The sequence below is a fragment of the Channa argus genome, chromosome 1, assembly GCF_033026475.1.
Source record: "Channa argus isolate prfri chromosome 1, Channa argus male v1.0, whole genome shotgun sequence".
Classification (NCBI taxonomy): domain Eukaryota; kingdom Metazoa; phylum Chordata; class Actinopteri; order Anabantiformes; family Channidae; genus Channa; species Channa argus.
Window position 1 is genome coordinate 51,759,951 of NC_090197.1, and position 26,367 is coordinate 51,786,317.

General features: G+C 37.3%; 1 protein-coding gene across 29 annotated transcripts in view; it reads right to left on the reverse strand.

Moving 5' to 3' along the window:
* Window positions 1–26,367, reverse strand: part of col13a1 (collagen, type XIII, alpha 1) — a 136,909-nt gene that overhangs the window by 97,584 nt on the left and 12,958 nt on the right. For all 29 annotated transcript variants that reach the window (XR_010910659.1, XR_010910639.1, XM_067475347.1 and 26 more), the window contains exon 3: window positions 13,766–13,809. Coding sequence is in view for 27 of the 29 variants with exons in the window: in XM_067475347.1 (XP_067331448.1) it covers window positions 13,766–13,809 (44 nt within the window). In the remaining 2 variants the exon portion in view is untranslated. The remainder of the gene's footprint in view (window positions 1–13,765; window positions 13,810–26,367) is intronic.

A 26,367-nucleotide genomic window follows, 5' to 3' on the forward strand; every position in this document is an offset into this window, starting at 1 on the left:
ATTCTTCTTTCAAAAACCAAATCCTCTTGCAAACAGACTGAACATGATTTCCTGCAGCTTGATAGATGGTGTAGTCATGGTCAAAAGTTAGAACCCTCTTTGTTTTATTTTGGATAAAAGCATAAAAATCATATGATCATAGTGGGTCTCACTATTGGACAAATAGAACATCAGACAAACAATAACAAAACATTTTCACCATGCAACCATTTATTCAACAAAAATGAAGCAAAAAAAGAAAAAAAAACATGCATAGAATTGAGGAGGGTAGGCCAGAGGGTAGGTAGGAGGTAGCCAGGTGCTGCTAATCATCAGCTCTTGGGTAACTGATCATCAACAGGTTTTCTCTTTAAAAGTATTAGTTTTGTCAGTTTGCTGGTCTGGAGCATTAAGGCAATTGTCTCAGAGAAGCACATCAATCTGAATAAGGTTATAAAAACATTTCCAAACAATTTGGAGTTTAACATTCTACAGTGAGTAAGATTATTCACAAATGGACAGGATTTAAGACAGTTGCCAATCCTCCTAGGAGTGTTAGTCCCAAGACACACACCGAGTGGTCAGACCGAGCAATGCTCAGAGAACTACAAGAAGCCCAAGAGCTACAACTCAGATCCTACAGGCCAAAACTATCCATCCATCCATCCATCCATTCATTATCTTAGTTCATTATCTTATCCCTTATTCTGAGTCAGGTTGTAGTGAAGGTTCAATAAAGATTTCCAGAAATCCTTCTCCCTAGCAATGATTTCCAGCTGCTCTGGTTGGAATTTGAGACCCTTCAAAGGAAACTTGGCTGCTTGTATTTGTGATCTTATTCTGACAGTCATTACCCAAAACTTATGTCCATAGGTGAGGGCTGGAACATGGATTGACTGGTAAACTGAAAGCTCTTTACCACAACGGTTCGGTATGACATGTCCATTATTGCTGATGCTGCACCAATCTACCTGTCAATCTCACAATCCCTTTTAAACTTACTCTTTGAGCAACACCCCAAGACACTTAAACACCGTAACTTTGGTTAGTGTCTTATTCCAAACCTGAAGGTTCTGTTAGTTACATTCTGATGAAGCCAACAGAACCACATCATCTGCAAAAATGCAGAGGAGATTCTGATGTCCCCAAACCGGACACTCTCCTCCCCTCGGCTGCACCTAGATATCCTGTCCATGAAAATCACACTGGTCCTCCACTCCACTTTTTTAAAAATGGGGACCACCACCCCTGTTTGCCAGTCTGCAGGCACTATATCTGTCCTCCACGCAACACTGAACAGGCGTGTCAACCAAGACAGAGTGAAAATGTCCAGAGTCTTCACTATCTCAGGGGGAATCTAATCCCCACCTGGTGACTTGCCACAGAGTAGCTCTTATCTACCTCAGAAACCTCCACCAACGATATGGAAAAAGGTTCTTTCAACTCTTCAGGCTCTGCCTCCTCTTCAGAGGGCATGTTGGCACACAACACAAAACAGCATTGCTGCAGAAACACCTCATACCCACTTCCAAGCACGGCAGTGACGGGGTGAGGATTTGGGTTTATTCGGCAGCCACATGACCTGGCCACCTTGCACTCATTGAGTTGCCAATAAACTCCTCTCTATATCAGAGTATTCTACAAGCAAATATTCGCCAAATATTAGCTAAAAGTTGGTGTAAATTGGGTCATACTACGGGACAATGATCTGAAGCACAAAATAAAAGAATCCAGGTTTTCAAATGGCCTAGTCAAAACCCAGGTCCAAACCACTTGAAATGCATAGGTGAGTCCTTAATAGAGCTGTGTAAAACCAAATGCCTCATTGAGATTGTTGGGATTTTCCTATAAATATGTTTCACAGGGGATTTTGTCTAATTTTGTCTATTAAAGAGTATTTATTTTACCATGGATTTCTCTGCATACATTACCAGAGTGTTTTAATTTAGGTAAAGTAAGCTTGATTTTTGCATTTAAAAAAAAATTGTTTTAAAAGAACTGATGGAGCTCACGACTCACTATGAGAACAGCTGCATTACTCCAGAGGATTTTAGCTGTAAAACTTGGAATCTATGAATAAATGCTTTGTTGGCTATTGTTTAAAAAAGTTTACAGCTAATAAATATAAATTGATTTAAATAAGTACTGTGACTTTGTGCAGAGATAAAAATTATTAATGAGGTCAGATGCTGAGCCTAAATGTCAGTTACTGTCAATCGGAGAATGCAGATGAAACATACATGATTTCTGCTGCTATGTGTGAAATATATTTTTATTAATTAGAGCTGTAATTGTGAAATTAAACCTGTCAAACAGCTTTGTCTGAAAATCATCAACACAGACTTTTTCAGTCCATTACATGACTGTATAACAATATTTCAGTTGAGTTAATTGCAAAGTGCCCACATTGGCTTTCTGATGAGGTCTAGAAGCAGGAATAGCTAATATTACTAATGTGAAACAGACAGAACTAGGTAAATGGAACCTCTATAAACAAGTTAGAAATACTGGTGCTAATTCTATGCTGTTTACCTTGTTACTGCAGCTAGTATTAGCTTTATAACTGCTTTGTGCTGAACCTGCCTGCCTGGTCACAGCCACATTGAGCTGTTGCAACCAAAGCCCTATTCCAGTCTGGCCACAACCACAAATCTATATCTCCAGAGCAGGTTTGAGTCTCACTATGTCATCTAGCAACTGACACTGAAATAGCTACTACACTGAACGTGGATAGTCTTAGTTTACTTATGTTCAATACATTCATTTAAAAATCTAAATTACACAACACAGTATAAAGTAGGGAGAAAGGTCAGCAATGCAGTAATTGCTACTTACACTTTCAAATACTGTATATACAAACACACAAAAACTGTTAAAAAGACAGTTACCAGAAAGCCTGCTCGTCCAGGAGGACCCTGTAAAAGGGATGACAGAAAATTGGTACAGAAACACTTGAGCACTAAACCAGTTGAGAAAAAAAATCAAGAGGAAAGACTTGAAGTAGTATCATGTATGTTTTATTATGGCCTTTTCCATGAATTATCATTGTCATGCAGTAGCATGCATGTAACATTTTTAAATTCTTGCCTGCAGGCATCCTTAATTCCAATTTTTGCGCAAGCGTTTTTTCTAAAAATCCAATTATTTTGTAATTGGATTTTTTTTTCACCACAAAGATTCATGCAAAAATGAGAAAAAATGCATGCTGAAAGTAATTTCTAGTAAACCCTATTAACTCTAAACTAATCCCATTTTATTTAAAAATGTACTATTCTGTATTTGATAACATGTCAACATGGCTGCATCGAAAATAAAATGACTACCAATTGTATTTAGGAGAAAAGTGTTTAGTGAGTGGAAGACAAAACAGTGATTGTTGTGTAAGCAGCATAAGGAACAGATGGAAAGGTTGGAAGTCAAAAAGAAAGAAACTCTTAATAGTTTGCTGACGAGAACAATAACTTCCCAATCTTGTAAAATTGCATCAATATTATGATTAGGCATTTGAAATGACTATTATAAATATATCTGTATATCATGCGTTTATTTTTCAAAATAAAAACAGAATAATGAAAAAAAGAAAAAAAAAGATTTTTCAATAATCATTTCCATAATTGAACGTATAATGTTCTTTTTTTATTTGGTGCTCAAATTAAACATGGAAAAACAACCACTCTGTCATGATTTCTAGACTCACTTTTCTTTTGGTTTCAGGCTCCTACGCTACCTGACCTGTGCACACATCACACATCCCAGCTGGTTCTGCTTTCTGCTCTCGCTCTCTCTCTCTTTCTTAGCTTGCTCTCTCTCACTCCCTCTTTCTCCACTACCTACTAGCAACACCCAGGTGTCCTTAGTTGAATAAAGCTTGCCAGACATATACACCCCTGTAGGACTCGTAGGGAACACAATTTCCCAATCAATAAAGTTCTTTGAATCTCTGCATTTTCTTTTTCTCACCTTGCTCCTCTGCTTTGTGGATTTTGAGCTTCTCCCTGTTTTTACTCCTGGATCATGTTTTCGTCCCCTGTTGTTTGCCTCTAATTGAGGCAACTGTGTCATTATGCTAATCATGGTTGAGGAAATCCCTGTTAATTATGGTTGTTTTCCCTTCTACATTGACTTTATGAACTCATGTTTTTCCATTTCCTGTTTCAGACTCACTGTCCAAATTATTAGGTGCATCTGTACAATCTAAGGCAATCCAATACAGCAGCTCCGACATAAATTCTACTTTTACAATGTTGTAATTTCACTCTATTAAGAGATGATTTTAATGTTTTGCCCTCCCTATTTAAAAAGAATGATGGGGACAAAACCTTAGAACCACCCCTTCTTAAAATGCACTCCAGTACAACACCATTACCCACTCAAATAGAGCACAGAATTATCACCTTTCTGACAGGTTAAATTTAGAAACTTATTTTATCCCATAATACACTGTAAAAAAAGATGTAAATTTACATGCAATGTTGTGCAAAACTTCACATCATTTTACAGTTTTTTACATTTTTTTAAATAAGGGTCAAACATTACTTAATTTACATCTAATCAACATTTTTAAGTTTTTTGCCATCACTTTACAATTAAATTGCTTAATAGCAAAAATGTTTAACCCTTTTTTAAGAAATACAATTTAAACCTGTAAATCGACAGCACACATATTTTTACAATATTTTGTTAGTAAAAAACACAAAAATATTAAATTTACAGTCAAAACACATAAATTAAAAAATGTTTATTATAAATTAAAAGACTGTATTTTATAAATATCGCAAATACTTGTGATTATATTACATTGTGTTATTACTATTTTATTAGTAACAACACAATAAGAAGTTAATTTACCAGTCAACATTTATAATTACATAAAAGATGCAGCACTGTTTTTAAGGTATTGCAAACGCTTGTGAGTTAACTACATGTATGTATTTTTACATTGTTTTGTTAGTAATGTAATTTGAAGTTACTTTTACACTCAAAATATATGATTTCAAAGATATGTTGTATTTTATACAGATTTCTGATTCTCGGAATTATACTACAGTAATGTTTTGTTACAATAATTTTACACCCAAAATTCAAAATAACAAAAATATGCATGGCCATATTTTCTAAATACTGTTAATGTTTGTGACAGTACTACATTAATATATTTTTACAATTTGTTAGTAAAAACATGGCCAGAAATAAAAAGCGATGCAAGGCTGTGTTTTACTAATATTGCCAGTGCTCAGGATCACAATACAATGTTAAAGAAGATGGAGGTAAGGTAGCTGTACTACCTTACAGATCTTTGGTACAGAGCCTGTTTCTAAAGATAGATTAATGATATCTAATACAAACTTATCTATTAAGGGTAAAACTTCCTTGAGCAATCTAGTTGGAATAGGGTCTAGCAGACAGGTTGTTGGTTTAGATGAGGTAATAATTGAAGTTAGCTCAGAGAGATCTATGGATAAAAAGCAGTCTAACAGGGGCCTTATTGATGATACTAGCACTGCTGTACATGAAGATCTATCTGTAATATTTGGGGGGAGGACCTGATGAATTCTTTCCCTAATAGCTAAAAATTGTTTTCAGTAAGAAAGTCATGAAGTAATTGTTGCTCAGAGTCAAGTGAATACTAGCCTCAACAGAACTATGGCTTTTGGTCAGCTATGCTACAGCGCTGAAAAGAAACCTCTATTATTAATTATTAATATACTATTCTGGCATTACAGAGGGCTTTATTTATATATTATAAAGCTGTTTTCCAAGTTAGTTGAGCGCTACTTCCATTCTGACTTTCCTGCATCTTTGTGAACTATACCACAGAGTTCTTAATTACTGCCTGCTTTTTCAGAGGGGCAACACTATCGAGCATTGTATGTAGTGAGACTACAGAATTATGAACAAGATAAGGAGTAAAGTTAATGTGGCTACTCTCCACTGTATTGACACATGACAAAGTAAATGATAAAGGAATTCTTTCCTTAAATTTCAGCATTTTCAGATACTGTAGTGAAAGGACTGCTGTAAATTCCATTATTGTAAATTCAAATTTTATTAGAAATAATCAGAAGACAATTATAAGGAAATATTATTAAATTATAAGTTTCAGTGCCATACATATACAGATAATGACTTTATCTGTACTAAGCACTAAATTAGTTAGAAAATCCCAAAATTTAGTCAAAAACTCTGAATAAAGGACTGGAGGACGGTACACAATAACGAATAATAGTGGTTTTTGAGTTTTCCAGTTTGGGTGTGAAAGGCTAAGAGTAAGGCTCTCAAATGAGTTATAACTATGTTTAGGTCTAGGAATTATTGGTAAGCTTGGGTGGAAGATTGCTGCTACTCCTCCACCTTTGTCTGTGCTTCTAGGAACACGATAATAATAATCTTACTGTATTTACATTTGTCCTTCAAATGATGCTTTCTCAGCCGCGGTGTTGCTGAGTAGGGAATATCGATTGGAAAACGTGAACTGACTGGTGATGAACCTCTGGCGTCTGTCTAGCATCGGATCTCTTATTAACCCTCACCCAGCCGGTAATTAAGTAATTATGTAAAATGCCTTGAGATAACTTTGTTGTGAATTGGCGCTATATGAATAAAGTTCAACTGAATTAAATTAAATACTGAACCAGCTGTAATTTATCTTGGTTATTTTCAGCCTTTTGAATTAGTTGCAGTTATTTGGACAAACACCCAGAAGACATTTAGAGCTGCTGAACCCTGCCCATGGCTCTTTGATGTCGCCAAGGAGAGAACCTGCTTCTCTTCTTTATGAGTTGCTCCATGTTGTTTTCTGTAGTTCTGATCTGGTGCTTAATGAGGATAAAGAAATTACTGATAATGGGCATGTTTGCTAAATTTTGAGTGATTGTCCAGTGTGAGGTCTATTATCAGTAGTAATATTGATAATAGAATTATGGGAACTAATTATTCATTTTTTTGTTTAGTTTAGTTTTATCACCTGAATGTACATTGTTTTTCTACTAGGTTTAGGATTAAGTTTACATTTTCCTAAATGGAGTTACAACATATGGCGATGCCAACTTAACCCAGAACCTAAGCTAATATCGCTATACATAAGTTCAGATGTTCTTTTCTCATCAGACGTAACCAAAATGGTCAAGATTAGGGGCTAGTTAGAAAAAGTTTTGGCATGTGAGACGCCTGGTTAACTTCCCATATAAAGTATTAGTTTAATGAAGTGTAAACTGCCTGATAAAGAAAAAAGGAGAGAGAAGTAAAAGTATGCTACAGATACAACATATAAAGCAAAGGAACAAAATGCAATCATACCATGAAAGTCTTAAACAAAGACAGGCTAAAGAAACAATATTGGAGTAATCCTGAAGTAAAAGAGAAAAAAAGGAATACTCTAATAATTGTTACCAAAACAATATACAGTTTAGGCAGAAAAAAATACAAAGCATTATAGAACGTTACAAAAATAGCAGAGTTTCGACAGAAGCAGAAACAATTTATAACTCAACGGTATCAAAACACTGCAGATTTTCGGCAGAGACAGAAACAGTTTATTACCCAACAATATCAAAATAGTGCAGAATTTTGGCAGAAACAAAAACAGCACATGTTAAATAGATATAGAGATAATGTTTGTGTTAGAAAACAACAGCAAGCTTATATGATTAAGCATAATGCACATGATGCAGTATTTAGATTTAAACACAAAGAGTTTATGAAACAAAAATGCAAGAACGTTACAAAAACAAAGTTTTTAGGATCATGCTCAGACAGGGAAAATGGAAATGTACGTAATGACGTGAAGCAAATTATGGAGGCTTATTCTAAAAAGAGAGAAGTCAGTGCTCAACAGTGTGTAAGTCGTGCGTGTGGCATCAAATTGAAAAAATTTTTCATGTGGTACAATATTCATACCAACAGATGATACACCAGATAGTGTAAATGTGTAGATGACATCTTTAACTGAAAAATACAAAAACAGACCTGAAACACCTGAGTTTGAAGAGATGTGTTTGGCAGATTTAGCTAAAGCTAAAGGTGTTTTACCTTTGTTTGATAAGATGTTCAGAAACGAAAAAACAGTAAACAGTATAGTTTTATCGTAGGACAAAAATTCTGAACACTATTTTGGCACATTGTTGAAATTGTATCTTCCCAATCGTGCAGCTATCTGAGGAGAAGAGCTTTTCCCACACATGAGTCCTTCCACAATGAAGGGTTGATAGGGCTACAAGTTGCACCCTATCTTGAGTTTGTGAAAGACATTGTGAAATGAAATATAAAATGAAAAGTGAAATGAAAAATATGAGAAAAATAGCAAGGAAATTCAGGAGGCTGTTGAAGAGTATGAACAGAATGGAAATGAAATTGATGAATGGTGTAACTTAGCACCTGAAATTAAACTTATTAGGTTGGAGTCTATTGAATTGCTGCAGCCAAGAGACTTAATAGAGCAACATGAACAGGAAGACAACCATGAAGTGTATAGTAGTCAGGTCAATAGATGTGACACTTGTAGTATCAGAGAACCTCCAGTACTTGATCCTGCGGTGTTACGTCAAATGTATCTGAATTCAAATCAGAGGCAAGCTTGTGTATTTTAGGCAGTCTGAGAATGGTGTTTGAAGCGTGTGTGTGGTCTAAATCCAAACCAGTTTTTTTTTATATAAACGGTGGTGCAGGAACAGGAAAGACGCACCTTATTAAATGTATTCATTCAGAAGCTTCTAAGATACTGTGTAAAGTGCAGAGAAATGCTAACGAGCCTGACGTATTTAAGCAAACTGTTCCCTTAAGTGCTTTCACTGTATAACATTACGCTCTCTTTTAAAGCTACCGAGAAGCCTCAAGCCTCCATACAAGGACTTGGTAACAAACTTGATGAATTTAGAGCCGAGCTGCATAATGCAGAAATTCTAATTATTGAAGTGTCCATGGTGTCAAAGCCACTTTTTGTTTAAGTAAATGCAGGACTCAAACAGATAAAAGGCAGCCAAAAACCTTTTGGAGGAATGTCAGTCATAGCTGTCGGAGACTTTTATCACTTACCACCAGTAGGACCTAACAAACCTCTCTGCATACATGATCCAACACAGATCGATTTATGGCAGGAACACTTTGAGATGATTACACTTACTGTAATTATGCAGCAGAAAGTTAATGTGGCATTTGCTGAGATGTTGAACAGGATACGTGTGAAAGTAAAATTAGAAGAGTTGTCTGAAGCAGGTAGTGGACTACTGTCACAAACTATTACTGAACCTTCAGCTTGCCCTCGTGATGTACTACATATTTTTGCAACCAACAAGTAGATAATCATAACTCTAAAATACTAACTGAACTTCATTCTGACACCATAACAATTGATGCTGATGACAATAAAAAAGACCCACAAACTGGCAGAATAACAAGACAACCTAAACCTTCTAAAGGAACAAAAAAAGATTTACCAGATGTACTGACAGTTGCTGAAGGTGTAGGTGTTATGCTCATCAGAAATATTGATGTTTCACAGGGACTGTTAAATGGTTCATTTGGCAAACTTGCTAGAATTGTCACCTCTGGAGAAAATGAATCTGTACATGTTATGATGTTAGGAATTGTAATCAAAGGAATTGTGCGCCGACAGTTCCCCATTAAACTTGCTTTTGCTTGCACAATTAATAAAGTTCAAGGTATGACAACTACGTCAGCAGTAGTTTCACTAAAACATGTTTTTGAACCTGGATTGGCTTACGTAGATCTAAGCAGAGTTACTTGTCTCAGTGATTTACACTTGCCAGATATGGATGAGAAGAAAATATATGCAAACCTAGAAATCACTGAATCCCTAGAGAATTTGAGACAAGTTAGCTTTCAAGACATAATGCCTCTCGCAAACAAGTAAAAGCCAAAACCCTTTCACTATTGCTCACCATAATGTAGAAGGGTTACCAGCTCGTATCCATGGCATGAAAGGCCACCATGAACTGTGTCTTGCAGATATAGTTTCTCTAAGAGAAACTCACTTATTTGGCTGTTTTGTTTCGGAGAGTCTGAATTTAGAAATTCCATCACAGTAGACACCTGTGTTATACAAATTTCCCTCACATAGCAACCAAACCTGGTGGTGGAGTTGCTATTTATGCCAAAAATCATCTGAATGTCAGAGAAAAGCAATATATACACAATGTAACAGACTTTGTTTTGCAGTTAGAAGCTCCTGTAAGGGAACTGGTTGCAGCTGTTTACAGGCCTCCAGACTACTGCATAAAATCATTACTCCAAACATGGGAAGCCTCATATATTCTTTAAAGATCATGGATTATCAGCAGTTACATACAGTTATTGATTATCCAAGGACACCAGCTAAAAGCAGTGTTTTTCTATGCATTACAATTAAATTATTGGTCAAAATACAACATGTGTTGTCCTATAAACCACTGTCCACAATAATTGTGATTTTGTGATGCTCCAATGGGAGCCAGCATGCTTTTATCAATGTCTTCTGCCATCACCCCTATCTAATTGACAGCATTAAACAATTTACAAGTGGAAAAACATGAGTGCTTGAAGCAGTTCATTATGATGTAGTTTTTGAGATATTGCTGTTTGATGCTGTGAGATTGGAAGGCATGAACTACTTAGAAGTAACAGCACATGAAACATTGAAGACGTTTTCAACTGCTATTCACAAACTCTCAGAAGCCCGTCCAACGGAATCAACTGTTGCCATCTTGCCCTGTCAACACTAATGAATTTCTAAAGATGTGATGAAAAAAATATAAGCACCAAGTGGAGAACTGAATAGGCACCCACCATAGCGTCCCCCAGAAGAGACAGTGTTTTGCATGTATGTGTTAAGTTTTATTCAATTCGGTCATTGCATTAGCTTTTAAAAAAAAAAGATCTAAAAAGTTTTAGCTGTCAGCGTGTAGGAGTAGTAGCATGACAAAAAACGTACTTAAGGATGCTTATATCTGACAACGTGACGGTGCTATAGAGCCCACGCTATAACATGTGAAGCGCTTCATCATGGGGCAGCTGTACACAAAGTTTCATCATACTACAATGTGTAGTTTTTGAGATATTGCAGTTAAAACATCACTCCTATAGACTTTCCATTAAAAAAAATCATATTATTATATTCATAACAACATAACATTAGCTGTCAGCACATAAAGCCCACCTCTCCCAACCAGGCTTAACATATTACAGTTGGAACCATGTTGTTTGCTGTTAGCATTTAGGACTAGTAGCGTTCCAAAAAATGTACTGTCAACGCTGCAGCTGCTGCAGCCATCGCCAAATCTGCAGGTCTGAACATTGTAGAAGCGACAGAACTCGAACAAAAAAATAAAAATCATTGCAGGTACGCCTAGCAGAGCTATAGAGGCAATGCTCTAATATGAGAAGAATTTTTGTCACGGAGCAGCTGTCCACAAAGTTTCATCATGTTACCATGTGTAGTTTTTGAGGTATTGAACTATTTATAAGTGACAGCACATGAAACAATGAAGAAGTTTGCAATTGCTATTCACAAACTCTCCAACAGATGGCAGCTTGTCCACAGGAAGCAACTGTTGCCAGCGTGCAGAGTGAAATGCTAACAACAGGAGAACAACCTACAAATGAAGAATCTCTGACTGATCCCTTATCTAAGTGCAGTGAGCACCAGAACCTTCTGGGTTTCCTGAGTGGGAGGATACCAATGCTGCTCGGTGAGAAGAACGTCAGAAGTGATTTTATTTTACTCTTTTTTTTTCTATGCGTGTCTTTGGGGGTTCATATGTAAAACTGATCTGGTACTGCAACTCTAAATTTGATGTCTATTAAATTACCCATAGCCCCAGTCCCATTCCCCACTCACTGGCTTTATGGACTACCTGCTGTTCCTGGTTACTTTCCCTCTTGCATTGTCACCGTAATTCTGGCCAGTATTTTACTAAGTATGTACATTAGGGATAATCTAGTATTTTGTTATCATATAAACTTACAGGTTGTTCACCTCGCCTTGATTTTTGTAGTTGTAATTCGCAATATCCTATTTCGTTTATTCCTGTCTGATTTCATCACCTGTAGAAGTACTTCCAAGATTCCATGTTTTGTATTAACTAGTAATATGTAATTATACAAAACATGAAAGATTGTAAAGTTAGTAACTAGTAATATGTAAACACTTATTGTTTAACTTATTAAGACTTAGTTTTACTAGTTTTGGCCAGTACCATAGCTATTTAGTTAATAAATCTTATTTTATTCCCATCGGTCTGTCTTTTACTGCTGTGCCAGCACTGCACAGCAGGGGAGGGGAATGGGCTGTTAGGGGTTCAGTGTCTTGCCCAGGGACCCCTATGCAGATTACTTCTTAATATACTTGTCTAATTTATACAAGTCATTTTCTTGTCTGGTAAAGCTATTAGACATACTAGATGAATATGGTAAAATATATGGGTATAAAATTAATTATGAAAAAAGTGGGTTACAATAACTGCCCAGAGTAACAAATGAGTAATCACGTTTAAATTAAAGTTCAGGTGGGTTTAGGTTTACATACATATAAGCAAAGAGTTACCAAACAAATATGAATTACATTATATATCGTCAAAGAAACATTCTGAGGTTCTTTAATTAGTTCATCAAACTTAATCAAATGTATTATTTTGCCTAGGTTTGCTTAATATTATTTATAAGAATTGCTGTTTAATAAGTTTTTCAGGTCTTAGTTAAGGCTCCTATTGAAAAAGTAGAAATAAACCATCCAAATTTAAATTGTACTAAAATGTTTCACAATCGCATAACATTACATAGGCCGTCATAGTTAACGATACAACAGAATATAGTAGTTTTTATTCTATGCCTTAGAATTCAGGAGTTAGGAGCCACAACAGTAGGGATAATTATAATATCTATATCTAAAGAATATGAGTTACACTTTTGCAAACAACCATTGTAATCACGCAAAACAAATTATTAAATTCACTTTGTTCTGTTGGTGCCATGTGTCCATCAATTATGACCAATACACCATTAATTCAACCATTGGCAGGTGGTGTTTATTAAGTTGTTTTTTTTAACTGAATATTAATAATTGTTTTTTTAAAAGCTCACGTTTTTCTCTAAGTTGCTTTTAATGCATTTAACCTACTAATTTAACTTGCTATAGTGTGTTTGCTGCAAAGCAGAAGCACATTGTATGTTAATAATAATACTTACCTTTTTCTTAATCTTATTATTCTTTTGTACAAATATATAGGAATGTACTGTAACCAGTTCCACAACTTAAAAAAAACGATGCAATATATGTATGAATTGTGTACAATGACTTGTAGTAAGTTTGGACTTACCATGGCAAAAAATTCAAAGAAAAAATAAATCACAATAAACTGCACAAAAAGTCCCCGATGAAACAAAAGCGATTGAACGTGAAAAGTGAGCAGACGTCCTTTTAAGCCACAGTGTGTCGCCATACTTTGACCGAGAGATGATTAAAACATAAAAATATTAGCAGTGTTTCTGTTTGCTTTTTATAATAATAATAGCATTTTTAGACATATACTGTAGCATGACCTAACTGGTCATGTTATAACATGAGCTTCCATCACTGAACCACCGGATATGCGCTTTCAAAATATAAGCCATTTGTTAGTGTCATTTCAATAATAAATCAATAAAATAGCATAACATATGATATAACATAACATATTATAGAGTAATGTACAGGATACCACTGAATCCAAATAGGGAAATAAATACACATCATACATGTTCAAAGGAACTTTCTAGTTCATTCATGTCACACCAAAATGCAAAAATGTCACTTTACCACATGCAGGTCCCATAAGGTATCTGTTTTACTTACTGGAGGTCCTAAAAGAGAAAGAGAAAAAGAAAACATTTACTTTTAAAGTCTGAAAACATACAATACAGGCAGTTTTAATATCAACAGCCTGCATTTGATTAGTTCATTATGTGTTGAACTTTATTTCATACAGTTTTGTATATATATGTTCATTAAATGGTATTTTCTTCTGAGGATAATAAATTATGCAAAATAACTTTTATAATTGCCATATGATAGATTTGTTCCAATATAATTTGGAAAATAATAACTGTATAAAAGGGCTGTAAGCTGTAAGTACAGCAGTGTTTGCGAACGTGGAAAGGCACAATATGCTTAGTAATCATCTTTGTGTTCAGGCCAAACATAGAAAGCCCCAAATAAAATGCTTCTAACTTTGAACTAACTAAATAATTCATTCTAAAGGTCTCTTTAAGGGGGTAACACTTATAAAAGCTAAAATTTTGTACAGGTGTGATACAGGTGTGCTTAATGAGCCCAGCAAGTCAATGGAATCCCAGTGACAAGGGTGGACATACACAGGATGACACAGGATTGGTTAACAGAGAAAACAGCTTTTCAACTTTTTCGCATTTATCTAAGGGCTGTGACCAAATCGACAATTGTCAGCCAGCATCAGCTGATTGGGGCCTAGTTTTTTCACTAGTTTATTTACAGCGTGGTTTTTGCAATGTGTCTAATCTGCTTTTCAGCAGATTCCACATTTCTGCTCTTCCTCTCAGAACATGCACCTTTAGCTCTTATCTTTGCAGAGTGTATGAGAAAAGAAACGGATCTCCAGGTATGAGAGGAAGCTGTGTTAAGAGGAAAAAAGGCATGTAAATGCCAAAAACACTCTGCATATCTTGTGTATGTGTGTTGGAGACAGGAGAAAAAAAGGAGACAGGAGATGTTAGTTGTGTCCGCTCAATTAGCCTGTTTCTGTCTGGGAAGCAGAGGCCTGAACACTATGTGCCACATAGCTCTCACTTTGGTAAATACTGCACCTGGTGGCGGAATTTGGCAATTTCAATATAGAGCTTGCTACTTGCTACATGTACAGAAATTTGGCTTTTCCTTACACAAAAATACACAAAGTACAATCTTAACTCAACAATTGTGACAGAGCATTGGTGGGTGTCAAAATACCACCGTTGTATGGGAGAAATAATAAAATGACTGGTGAAATTCAATTCAGCGCACAACCGCTTAGCAGAGCATCCTGCCAAAGAACCAGTCCTGCAGGTGTCTGGAAAAAGCTGATCACAGCCAATTTTATCATTGTGTCATGTTCACGGTTCCTGGACTTAAGTTTTTTCTCTAGCTTTACTTTCTGCCCTTGACTTTTATTTTGTAGTACCTCAGCACCACTTCCTATTCTTAGTTTCTTAAGCTTCTTTTTTCAGCTTTTTAACCCTGATTGTTTTCACCTGTGCTCCAGTGTATGTAGCCCAGCTCTCCCTGTTGCTTATTGCCAGATTGTCTCTCCTCCTCCTCGGAAAGTAAATGTTCCTTTGGACACTTTATGCTCTCAGACATTGTTTCCCATTGAGTGTACTCATGTCTTCCATGCTTAGTCTTCTCATGTTTGGACTTTCTCCCCCAACCTTTTGGTCTAAGGTTTGGTTTCCCATTTGTCTCTCTCTGTTTAATTCTGATTCAGTATTTAGGATTAGTCTTTCGTTATCCCTGCTTGTTTGGTCCAGGTTTTGTGGGAGGTTTGGTTATTTATTTGTTCCTGTCAATTTGCTTTTTATGCTTTGTTTTTCACTGTTTACTTCACCTTCGTTACTTAGTTAGTTCCCCTTGCTTCTGTTATAATATAGTTGATTATTTAGTTATTACCATTTTACTACGTGTTTTTCCTGTCCTCATGATGTTATATTATTTTTCTTAGTTGTTTGCCTTTTGTCAATTAAAAAGCTCATTCACTATAACACTTCCCCTCCCCGTCTCCTCATTTGGGTCCTAATCTAAATTTAAATATACACAGTAGTGTGACACATTGAAATCTGCAACTTTACAGATGCTGAGTGTCGTGAATTGTAGAACATGTTCATAAAATTTCTGTTTCTGGAATGTTTCTTAATTTTTAGCAAATTAAGGTTTGTCAAACGTGATACTGCCCTTGTTTTTGGACATGTACAAAACGCATATGCAAACTAGTTTAGCTAAACTGCTTAGCTTAGCTAAACTACTGTGGTGAAGGAAGGTGGAGCGGTCATCCACCAATCCTACAGTTGTTGGTTGAATCCCCAGCTCCTCCGGCTGTCAAAATGTCCTTAAGCAAGACACTGAACCCTACCTTAGTTGGTCCCGATGAGTATTGGCCAGCTGCATAGCAGCGTGTGTGTGTTTGAGTGCCAATTAGTAGAAAAGTGCTAGATAAGTGCAGACCGTTTACAGTATAAATTAATAATTCCAGAGCCCCTCTTTAAATATTTCTGTAAGTTGTTTTAGACAATGTTCATGTAAAATTACTTAATATTGTGATTGCACATTTGTATTTGGTAGTATTCAACCGAAATTGATGGATTAGTAGCTGTTCTGTGTACCTGTTATTTGCTTTTCAGAAAAGCTAAAAAATGTTATGCCATAACAGGGAATTTAAAGCAAATATTCTGTCTTTTTTGCATTTGTTCAACAGGCTACAAAGATGCAGTAGACATCACAAGTGTGAAGAACAGTATATAAAGTTCAAGACCTCTAAGGCAGAAAGAACATCTTCATACCCAAAAATGTCAGTTCCAAGAAATATGTTTGATCACAACATTTGAGTATAGTGAGAGTTTTAAATTTGTTTATACAATTAAAAGACTATTTTGTCACTAAGTGGCAATTGGAGCGGCACTGCACAGCTGGGGAGGGGAATGGGCTGTTAGGGGTTCAGTGTCTTTCCCATAGACACTTCGACATACAGCTGGGATCGAACCACTGACCATTTGGTCTGTGGACGACTGCCTTACCAACTGAGCTACAGCCGCCCCTTTGTCACTAAATGGCAATAAAATGACAAAATTTAGTGCTAATTTGTTTTGTCTCACTACAGACACATGTTGAAGATGGCAAAATGATCATTAAGGTGCAGTACTAAAACACCAGGGATACATCGATTTACAGGCTGCTGATTCTGAAGAATTCATTTCTGAAGGTCAAGTTCCAATTGTTATGAATAATTATTATTGTTTCAGAGTGTAAATTGAAATTTTTAAGAATTTCCAATGTTATGCTTTCTTTTTGACTCTTAGTGAGAGAAATTCTCAATCCCTCCATCACTGAGGTGGACAGAGTGTTTGCTGAATTATCTACTATGGGGGAATTTGCTTTGTTCTCAAGGACAGCAAGGATGACAAAGGTATTGTTTTTTAGCAACAGTGCCCATTTAACTGCATCCACTGTATTAAATTCAAAATCCTACATGTAATTTTAATATTGGCAAAAGGAAATTATATCACAATTTCATTTGAAGTATGAATGGGTTGCTATAAAAACAAGCTTGTTTTCTTTGTTTGTGGAACTTTAGTAGGAAAAGATAAATGGGTCAATGTTCCAAGTTTTTATCCACAGCTTTGCCGCTTATAAGATAAATTGCTGTTGTTCTTAGGTTCTGGCCCATCTCAGTCACCATTACTTCCTTCCTAAAACACAGGTGCTTGTCCGTGTGCTAACTACACTTATCTTTTTTATTTTTCCAGGAGAACCCCACAGCGAGCTACTAAAGAGAAGTATGCGCTGGGATCTGTCACATTGTTGCCTCCCTTAAAAAATGGTAAGGAACATTATTATGATAGCCAAAGCAGTTCTGAATAACTTTCTTGGTGGCTCAAGACAATTCAGAGAAAGATAAAACTTGTTTAAGAACCCCAAAACACAGATGGCAGCAGGAGGAGGTGGCCCAAAATGGGAGAGGGGACTGTCTCAGCATGCTGGTCAGTTGGATGAATATACTACTATATGAACCCAACCAGGAAAAGAGAAAACCTCTTGCAGACAATGAAGGAGACGTTTGAATTTTATCCGGGTTGCAGAAAGGAGGTGTCTATACTCACACTGTACGCTCCTGGAAAGGACTGGTAAGTATCATAAATCCTTTCTTTTTAGTTCATAGTAAGTGCATGCAAAGATTTTCCAAGTAGGTTAAAAAATAAAATAAATTGCTTTCTCATTTCTGTGTTAACGTAGATACTTCATGATTTTACCCTCCTCTTTAGGACACAAACACCTACCAGACTACTCTAAGTGTCATACATTCTATAAAGGAAAGGGGATCAGATACGTGGAGAGCCTTACACCTTCCCTGCTGCTCCAAAGTTTATTAAAATCTGCCTGGAATCAGTGGTCTGATAAAATCTCAGTGAGTGACCCCAGGTATTGACTAATATTTGAGGCAAAATTACTTTATTTTTTTAAGCTAGTTACAAATCATACTTAAGATGTTATGTAACATAATATATTTGCATAAACAAAGATATGGCCATTAAGCTTGAATGGAAACGCATTTGTAATTAAAGCAAAACAATCTTTGGCTGCCTACACGGTGCGACAGTGATATGGTATCGTTCCTGCTGCTCTTGCATATCTTACCACCTTAGCCTACAAAACCCCCCACAAATGACACAAACAGTGCAGATCAGGCCATGGACCACCTAGTTGTATTTCTCAAGGTATGGACTGGGCCACAGTATGTGATTTAAAACATCCAAACAGAAGGAAGTATTACATTACAACTTGATGTGTATTTATTTTTATCGTAGTCATGCAGGAGTTTAGAACACATAAAAAAAATCAAGAGTGCCCCTACCAGCCATACCTTCTGGCTTCTGGTCCTCACAAGCAGGCCATCAACACTTTCACATTGTGATTTACAAGAAGTTTATCCTCTGAACCCACATCATTGGCAGCCTTTGAACTCTTTAAAGTGCACTTGGTTTTTAGTGTAAGCTATGACAACGCTCTAAGCAACATGTACACATTCCCTCAGACCACAGTCTAAAGTATTGATGTTGACCGCACTAAAAGCCCAGAGGTGAAGGTTTATGAAGCGCTAAGGTTAGAAATAGGATCTAAGGGCAAAGTTCTCATACAAACGTGCAGCCATGCATAGTGTTGCTCAGTGCACTGAGAGCGTTTTATGCAACAGTTTTTGCATAGGTTATGTTCTGACAACAAAGTCTTTGTAGTAAATCTGCATCTTTATCATGAAGCGGTTAAAACAATATTTATGAACAGGTACTAGGAGCCAGGTTGGTGTTACATTTGTACTCTGAAACCATCTCCACCCCTCTCACCCCCTATAGAGAGACGATTAACAGGAGTCCTGGACTTCCTGAAGTCCACTGCAAGTTCCTTTGTTCTGATGATGTTGAACTGGAGATGATTGTGCTCACACCAGTTAATAAACCTGTCCACCACTGATAAGTACTCTGTGATATCTCCACCCCACATCCTACAACTGCAGTGTCATCAGAAAACATTTGAAAGTGGCAGGACTCCTGAGTTGTACCTGAAGTCTGAGGAATACAGGGTGAAGAAGGGAGATAGAACTGTCCCCTGGGAAGCACCTGTGCTCACCTGTGTTTAAATCGTTGTCTTATTAATATTCAGTGATCCCCAAAAGTGAGACATTGGCATTTGCTGTTAATTTTATGTAACTTCAAGAAACACCAAATAGCTGTTGCCTATCATTGGGAATCAGTGACTGCCATTGGTATTGACTCTGGGCCTGTGAAATCAAAAACAAAGTCTACAGTCTTACAGCGGTTACAGATAACTTATCCATTCAGGATGATGGATGGATGTCATAATGGAAGAAGTGACAGCTCAGCGAAGAACACCCTAACCCTGGTTACTGGAAATCTGCATGTACACGAATCACAAAAGTAATTGGATTTCTCCTCCCCCATGACTGATTTTAAGTGTATGCTGACTGAAAATGCTATTTTCTGTTGTATGCATGGTGGCAGACAGAAAAAAGTAGGAGAGACACACAGCGCAAACTGTCTGCATTAAAAAGTCCGCGATGGAAAGAGACTAATTTAGACTTTTACAATTTTGCAAGACAATGGTGGTATTGATGGGGGTGAAATAGATGGACAGGACAGATCAAAAGGAAGATTAAATGGAGGGCAAGGGAAGTTGCAGAAAGGCCCATTGATATCACACAAAGATATTGTATTCAGAATTGGTTAGTGGAAGTGGGAAGCCACAATACTCAGCTGGAACCCAGGATACCAAGAACTATAAAATTATTAAAAGGCAGTGGAGAAGCAAAGATAATAGGAAGAAGACAACTTAGAACGCTATAAGTAGGTCCAGCAAAGAGAGGAAATAAAGGGGGAAAACATTTCAGATGAACAGCCTTCATCATTTTAATGACCTTATTTGCAGCTAAATTCTTTGAAAGCCATTAAACCACTTTTGAGAAGAACAGAACATTTGATTTGTGTAAAGCCGTTGATATAGTGAGGCTACTGTCACTGGGACTGGCTCAGCACTGCATTTTAGTTTTCTTGAATTAAGTATGATCCTAATTTTAAAGAATACACAAATAATTTTTTTCTATCTTGCTGAGCATCATTGAACCAAGGATAGTTTTTAGTGCTTTATTGATTGCTGAGCATCTCTCAAAATGGCTGGGGTAGTGGAAACAAACAAATGACTGAAGACTTTAGGACTGAAAAACATCCCAATTGTTGCCCAGTTATGATGGCGCCTCGGTAATGAATAAACACATTTTTGGTGCCCAGAAGTGCATCCAAGAGACTCGTCCATATGCAGCATATATACACTGTTTGGCACACAAATTATAACTTGTGGAGTGTTGTGCTGTAGGCTGCAGAGTGAAAACATTCCTGAACATTATTGATAAATTGTACTGTTTGCAAAGTTTTCAAACCATCGATTTAATGAAATCCAATTATCGTTACAACCACCACCAGTGCACATCAACTGCCACCGGTTCTGTTGACCTACAGGGTGCGGGTGGAAATTGGGCTACTGTTCGTCGAAGGAGTAGAGGAGGAAGCAGCATTCATAGGCAGAGATACAAGAGGAAAGCTAAGAGTGCAGTACATAAATACTAGTGCTTAACATTAACAACTTTAGGCCTATTATATCCTCAGTAAATCTGAAGGAAAATATTCCCATTAATGCAAATGTTATGAGTTACTGTAACACGTAAGAAGTCGGCTGTTGAATGACTGTTGTAACTTGGATTCAACAATAATTTCAGGATATTGACTGACATTGGAGTTGTCTGCAGGATCTGTGAGTGGTCGCCAGAGGAGTCACAGTGAACAGGGTTTGCATGCACACTGGAAAACAAACTCCAGCCTCAACCTCCACGGAAAGCATCAGTGTAGCTAGCGACAGATCAGTGTTTCCGGTGTGTTGTTGGATAAAGACTATCGGTGAGAATGAAAGGATCCACCGAAAGCCAACAATTTATGCACCAAGGACGGACTTATGAGTTATGGCAAAGTCTGCATCAACAATATCTATGGAAACCATGGGAACATGCTCAAGTGGGGAAATCTGAGGAGCCATGGCTTCCATTACATTGCACTCTTCTACAGAATGAACACCAAAAACTAATGAAGCCTGTTGGGAGGAACTAATACAACACAATGTTACACAACATGCTGGACGGCGCAGCATTTCTACCTTTCTGCAGTCACTACAGAGTGAATACCTGCGTCCAATAAAAAAATAAAATCAGTAATTCACAATTATCTGATATAATAATCTGTTAATTTAAACTAGCATCTCTACCAGGTTATGTGGCACAGAAAGATATGCAAAATTAAATTGCAAGTTTTTAATATTTTATCGTGTTTCATTAACACATTATACAGAGCTGACAATGAAAACCCATCATATGGTTCAGACCTACTAGTGCAAAGCACTGTTAACAGCACACAGCTGCTCAACATCTACAAGGATGTGACTTTGCCTGACTGGAGCCTAAATTATTCTGGATCAAGTATCTACCAATATCCCAGGAATTGATAAAGCTGCACCATCATCCACTATTGTCTGTCGAATCACATCTGATATGTCTTGTTTGACGGAATAAACCGTCAAACTTTCAGCTGTGCCCCTGTCCATTTTTACTCTCAGTAAGCTACACTCTTTGCCAGATTCTCACAGTTGATCCCTGTTGGATGCCCTGTTTCCTGATTATTTCCCACCTTTTGTCAGAGCAGGACTTGTCCAAAATTATACCTATAGCAAAGAAGCGGTTGTAATGTTGTAGTGTTTTAAAAGCATTAAATTATTCCATATCAGGGACACAATCCCCACAAATCTGGAAAGCCACCTGGTCTCTCATAGACATTTTAAGTCATCAAGATATTGATATTAGAGTCCCAGCTCATCTGTTTACATGTTTGTCAAGATTTTTTTTTTTAATCAGAAAGAATCTGCATAACCAAGTCTGTTATAGCAGCTCATTGCCAGTTCCAGCCCTTTCTGCAGTTATAATTACTGTAGTGAAAGCAAACAGTGACGCAAATAAACTATATTGCATTTTAGGCTATTACATCTTTTTAGCTAGAGCCACTCACCTAGTGGACATATTGCAGAGCACTTTTCAAAGACACTGTGTTTGCCTTTGAGAAAGGTGTTCAAATGTAACACATGAACTGGCGCCAGATGAAGGGGCCACTCAAGCAACAGCTTTACATGCAATAAGCTGTGGACAAAGCATGACATTCATAAAATTTATAGTGCACACACACACACACTACGAGAATCTGCTTGGCTGCATTTATATCATGGTTCAGAAACCTTTTCTTCTGCTGGGCTTAATGTTGTCTAACTATTGCTAACACCTGTTGCTTCTGCTTATGCAAAGGCACTGGTTATTTGTGGCCGGAAATACAGTCTAACATTGCATGCCAGCATGCTCAGTCATGAGCATTCTCCCTCTCTTGATTCTATTAAAGCCGTTCATTTGTTTAACAATGTTCCATCAAATATACATATAAAAAAAAAAAAAAAAGAGTGCACCCATGCTGTTCTTCTAGAAACCTTAAAATCAACAATAGTAATGTCCCCTTTATCCTCAGCTTGACCTTTTGCCAAGTATGAGTAAACTGATGTGGTAGGCATGTGGGCTCCCTTGTTGAGACTATTCCTGTCCAAGCATACGGATACAGGAATAAGCTGCGTGATTTCACTTCTGAAAATATCCCCACCCCCATGCTCTCAGATTCCCTGCGTCTCCAGTTGCTCACACAGCAGGGGCCTCAGCAGAGGCCTAAGCAAAGGGTGTCTGCTGTGATGCTTCCATTTGGTAAGTGCTACAAAAAGATTCAAGAAAATGTCCAATATCATTACAATACAAAGGGGATCCAGCCAGAAGTCAGTTTTGGTCCAGGAGTATAATGTATAATGATGAGATCTCTGGCTCAAAAATGCATTACTGGCGTTTTAGTCGAGGCTACTTATTGGCTCCATAGCAAAAAGCAAAACAAAATGAATAAAACCCATCATATGGAATTAGAATATTTCCATCTCATTTTGAGAAGTGGTAGATTTACCTACAGTATTGTAGCCCTTCTTAAATTTAGATGCATCCCCACCTCACACAAGGTTTTTAGTCTCCATATGAAAAATGCAGATAGACAAAGGGTTAGTTGACTAGGATTTTACTCGATTGGATTTTCTAACTGTGAAAGATTCTGACTGTGAATTTTAATGCTCTCCAGCATTATTTATCATGTAGTGTTACGATTAAAAGCAGTGTAAGTCCTAGAAAGAGTTAACTTATTCAAGTTGGGATCACATACACTTGGCAACAGTGTTGAATTTAATTCTTAGATTGTCACTATACTACTAAATTTACTCTGTAAACATAACCGGCCTTAAAATGTCATCGTCATACTGTAGGAATTGACAGCTTTTTGTCATTGTTTTCAGACACTTAATGGACCAAGTCCTCTGTAAATTAAAAAAAGAATTTAACAAAATAAAATAGCTGAAATAGAAAAGTATGGATAAATCAATAATGCAAATAATTTGAAAGCTATACAGTACATACTGACATGCACAGTATATCTAAAACATGTTATGATAATACATTACCTGTGATGTTTTAGAACACATTAAATTGTGAAATGAAAGAACTAAAACTGGTATAAATAAATGTAAAAAATGTAAAGTTGATTATTTGCATTAAGTTGATGTTGCATCAACTTAGTCATCTTTTGATGTGTTTTTGGAAAAAGTATACTCTTGACAAAGTAACGCCGCCTAAAGTAATGGAAAAGGTTTGTGTGTGTAGATGTCAGCATCAGTAGTGATGCATGTCATTTTTACCTGTGTTAGTGCTGCTAATGTGCAACCGTGTTCCCTAGAGGTCAGTGAGAAAATACTGTACATTTTATTTTCTGAATAAAGCAGGCAAGGTAGGCAAATGCTTGGGGCCCAGAGGGCTAACAAAATTTTAAATATGTATAACACTGGCTGTGTGCAAAGTGTGAAACACTACCAGTCGCAGACAATAGTTTTTCTGTAGTAAACTGATAAAAGCTTTGTTCAATTAAATTTGTTCAATTTGTTCAACTAACTGTCAAGCTATGAATGCTAAGGTATGAAATTCAGATGCCCCAACAGACGCCACTGATGCTAAATTAACTGTCTTCCTAACCTACAGATTAAAAAAAGAGTTTTCTTTACTCATAATCGTCTGTGTATTTCGGTGTGTAAGATAATATAATACGTCTTTACCTGAGTGGCATGTTTCCGTTATGTTCATCTCTCTAATAGACTGAAGTCTCCTTTTGTGTTTGACTTAATGAAATCTAAAACAACTTTCCTTGTTTAGAGTCATGCTACACTGTGTGCAAAGACCAGTATATGTGCTTTTAAACAGCACACAGTCTATGTGATGTTTCTTAGTAGTACAGAGCTGTGTGTGCAGCAGGATAGAGTTTACTGTATATACAGTCTGACCCACGAGGAGGCATTAAAATTCCTGTGCTAAACTCCGAGGTCAATACTCAGTGGACGGTCTCTGTCCCCTACCTAAACTGCCTGACAAAATAAATAGTAATAACTGATGAGAGACAGGATGTCTACTGCATAACACAAACAAAATGAGAAGCTAAATCACTCAATAAGATTGGGTTTCAGACGGTGAGGCCTCAAATGAGAATAACAGACTAGACCACAAAAACTCAGGTTGACCTCCATCTTGGCAGTAGTATGAATGTCAAGACATTGCATTCCTTCATCTTACCAAGAGCACGCCTTTTGGACTAGCCAGTCTCCCATCCCTCTACCAGATAAGAACAAAGCAAAAAAAATGGTACTGCTCTGCAAGTGACAAGGCGGAGGACTCTTAATGCACTTTGTTTTCTTTGATTTGCTTGTTTTTGAGCAATGTGCAATATATCTGCTGCATGGAAGCTGTGCTTTGGACTGTATGCGGCATGTACAGGGACTGAAATGGAGCGAAACAGAGATCCTAGCACTGGCGTCGCTACTTCCAGCTAGTCTAGGGCCTAATAGCACTGTTTTAGCGTACAGCCGGTCTGTGCTCGTGAACCTCAGGACTGCAGAGTGCTACCATCCCATCCCTGCTGATGCCAAAGGAGCCAAACATCACCGGTCAGATCCTTACGGAGGCAGTAAGGTCAGGCAGTGAGGTAGGAGATTGAGTGTGTCCAGAGGGCTAAGCTGCTGCTGGCACTTATGCTACTGTGTAACCCTCGCTCTCTGAAAAATTACCTGGATGAACTGCGTTCACAAGTTCGAGAATGTTTTGGACACCGCGAGTCGGGACTGGTGACTTTTATGGAGACTTGGCTTGCGATGAAACCAGACAGTACCGGACTGGATTTACACATAAACAGAAATGCAACCAGCAGCTAAGAACAGCACGGTTGCAGCCAAAGCAATGAGCAGAACAGGAGCTGTCCAATTCTAATACAAAGGAACTGCTGGACTTTATCCGGCATATGACATGGATGCCAAAAAATGGCCTTGTCTGCCCAGAATGAATCTGAATAATTTTTATTTGCATTTTGGAACTGACAATTACAGGCAATGCTGTGCAGTCTGAGAAAATGTAAACTTTAATGTGAATGAGGACTGATTTTTAATTGACCCTCTGTCAGCTACCAAAGTTTTTTAAAACCATAAACACAAAAAAGGCAACAGTATGTCAGCTCTCAATATGCCAGCTCTTAAAACATTTGCAGAGAAGCTCTCACCAGTTTGGTATCAACTTTTTCAGCTTTCTATAGATACACACAGTTCACACTCTGGAAAAAAACAATTGTAATTCTAAAAAAACTTGCCCTCAGGTGAACAATGATTATCGGCCTGTGGCTCTCACCTCCAATGTTATGAAATCACTGGATACACTTTTACTGGAGTTGCTATGCATAGAGGTGGACCCATCAATTGATCTTATTCAATTTGCATACATGCCTCTGCAGCGCATAGAAGCTCCTGCCAGGCATCATAGCAGCTAAGATGAGCAGGCACATGGATCAATAATTTAACACCTACGTTTCCCGGTCACCAGGTGCCCCGCTGGCATAAGCTGGCCAAAAGAGGAGAAAGAGGCCACTGACATC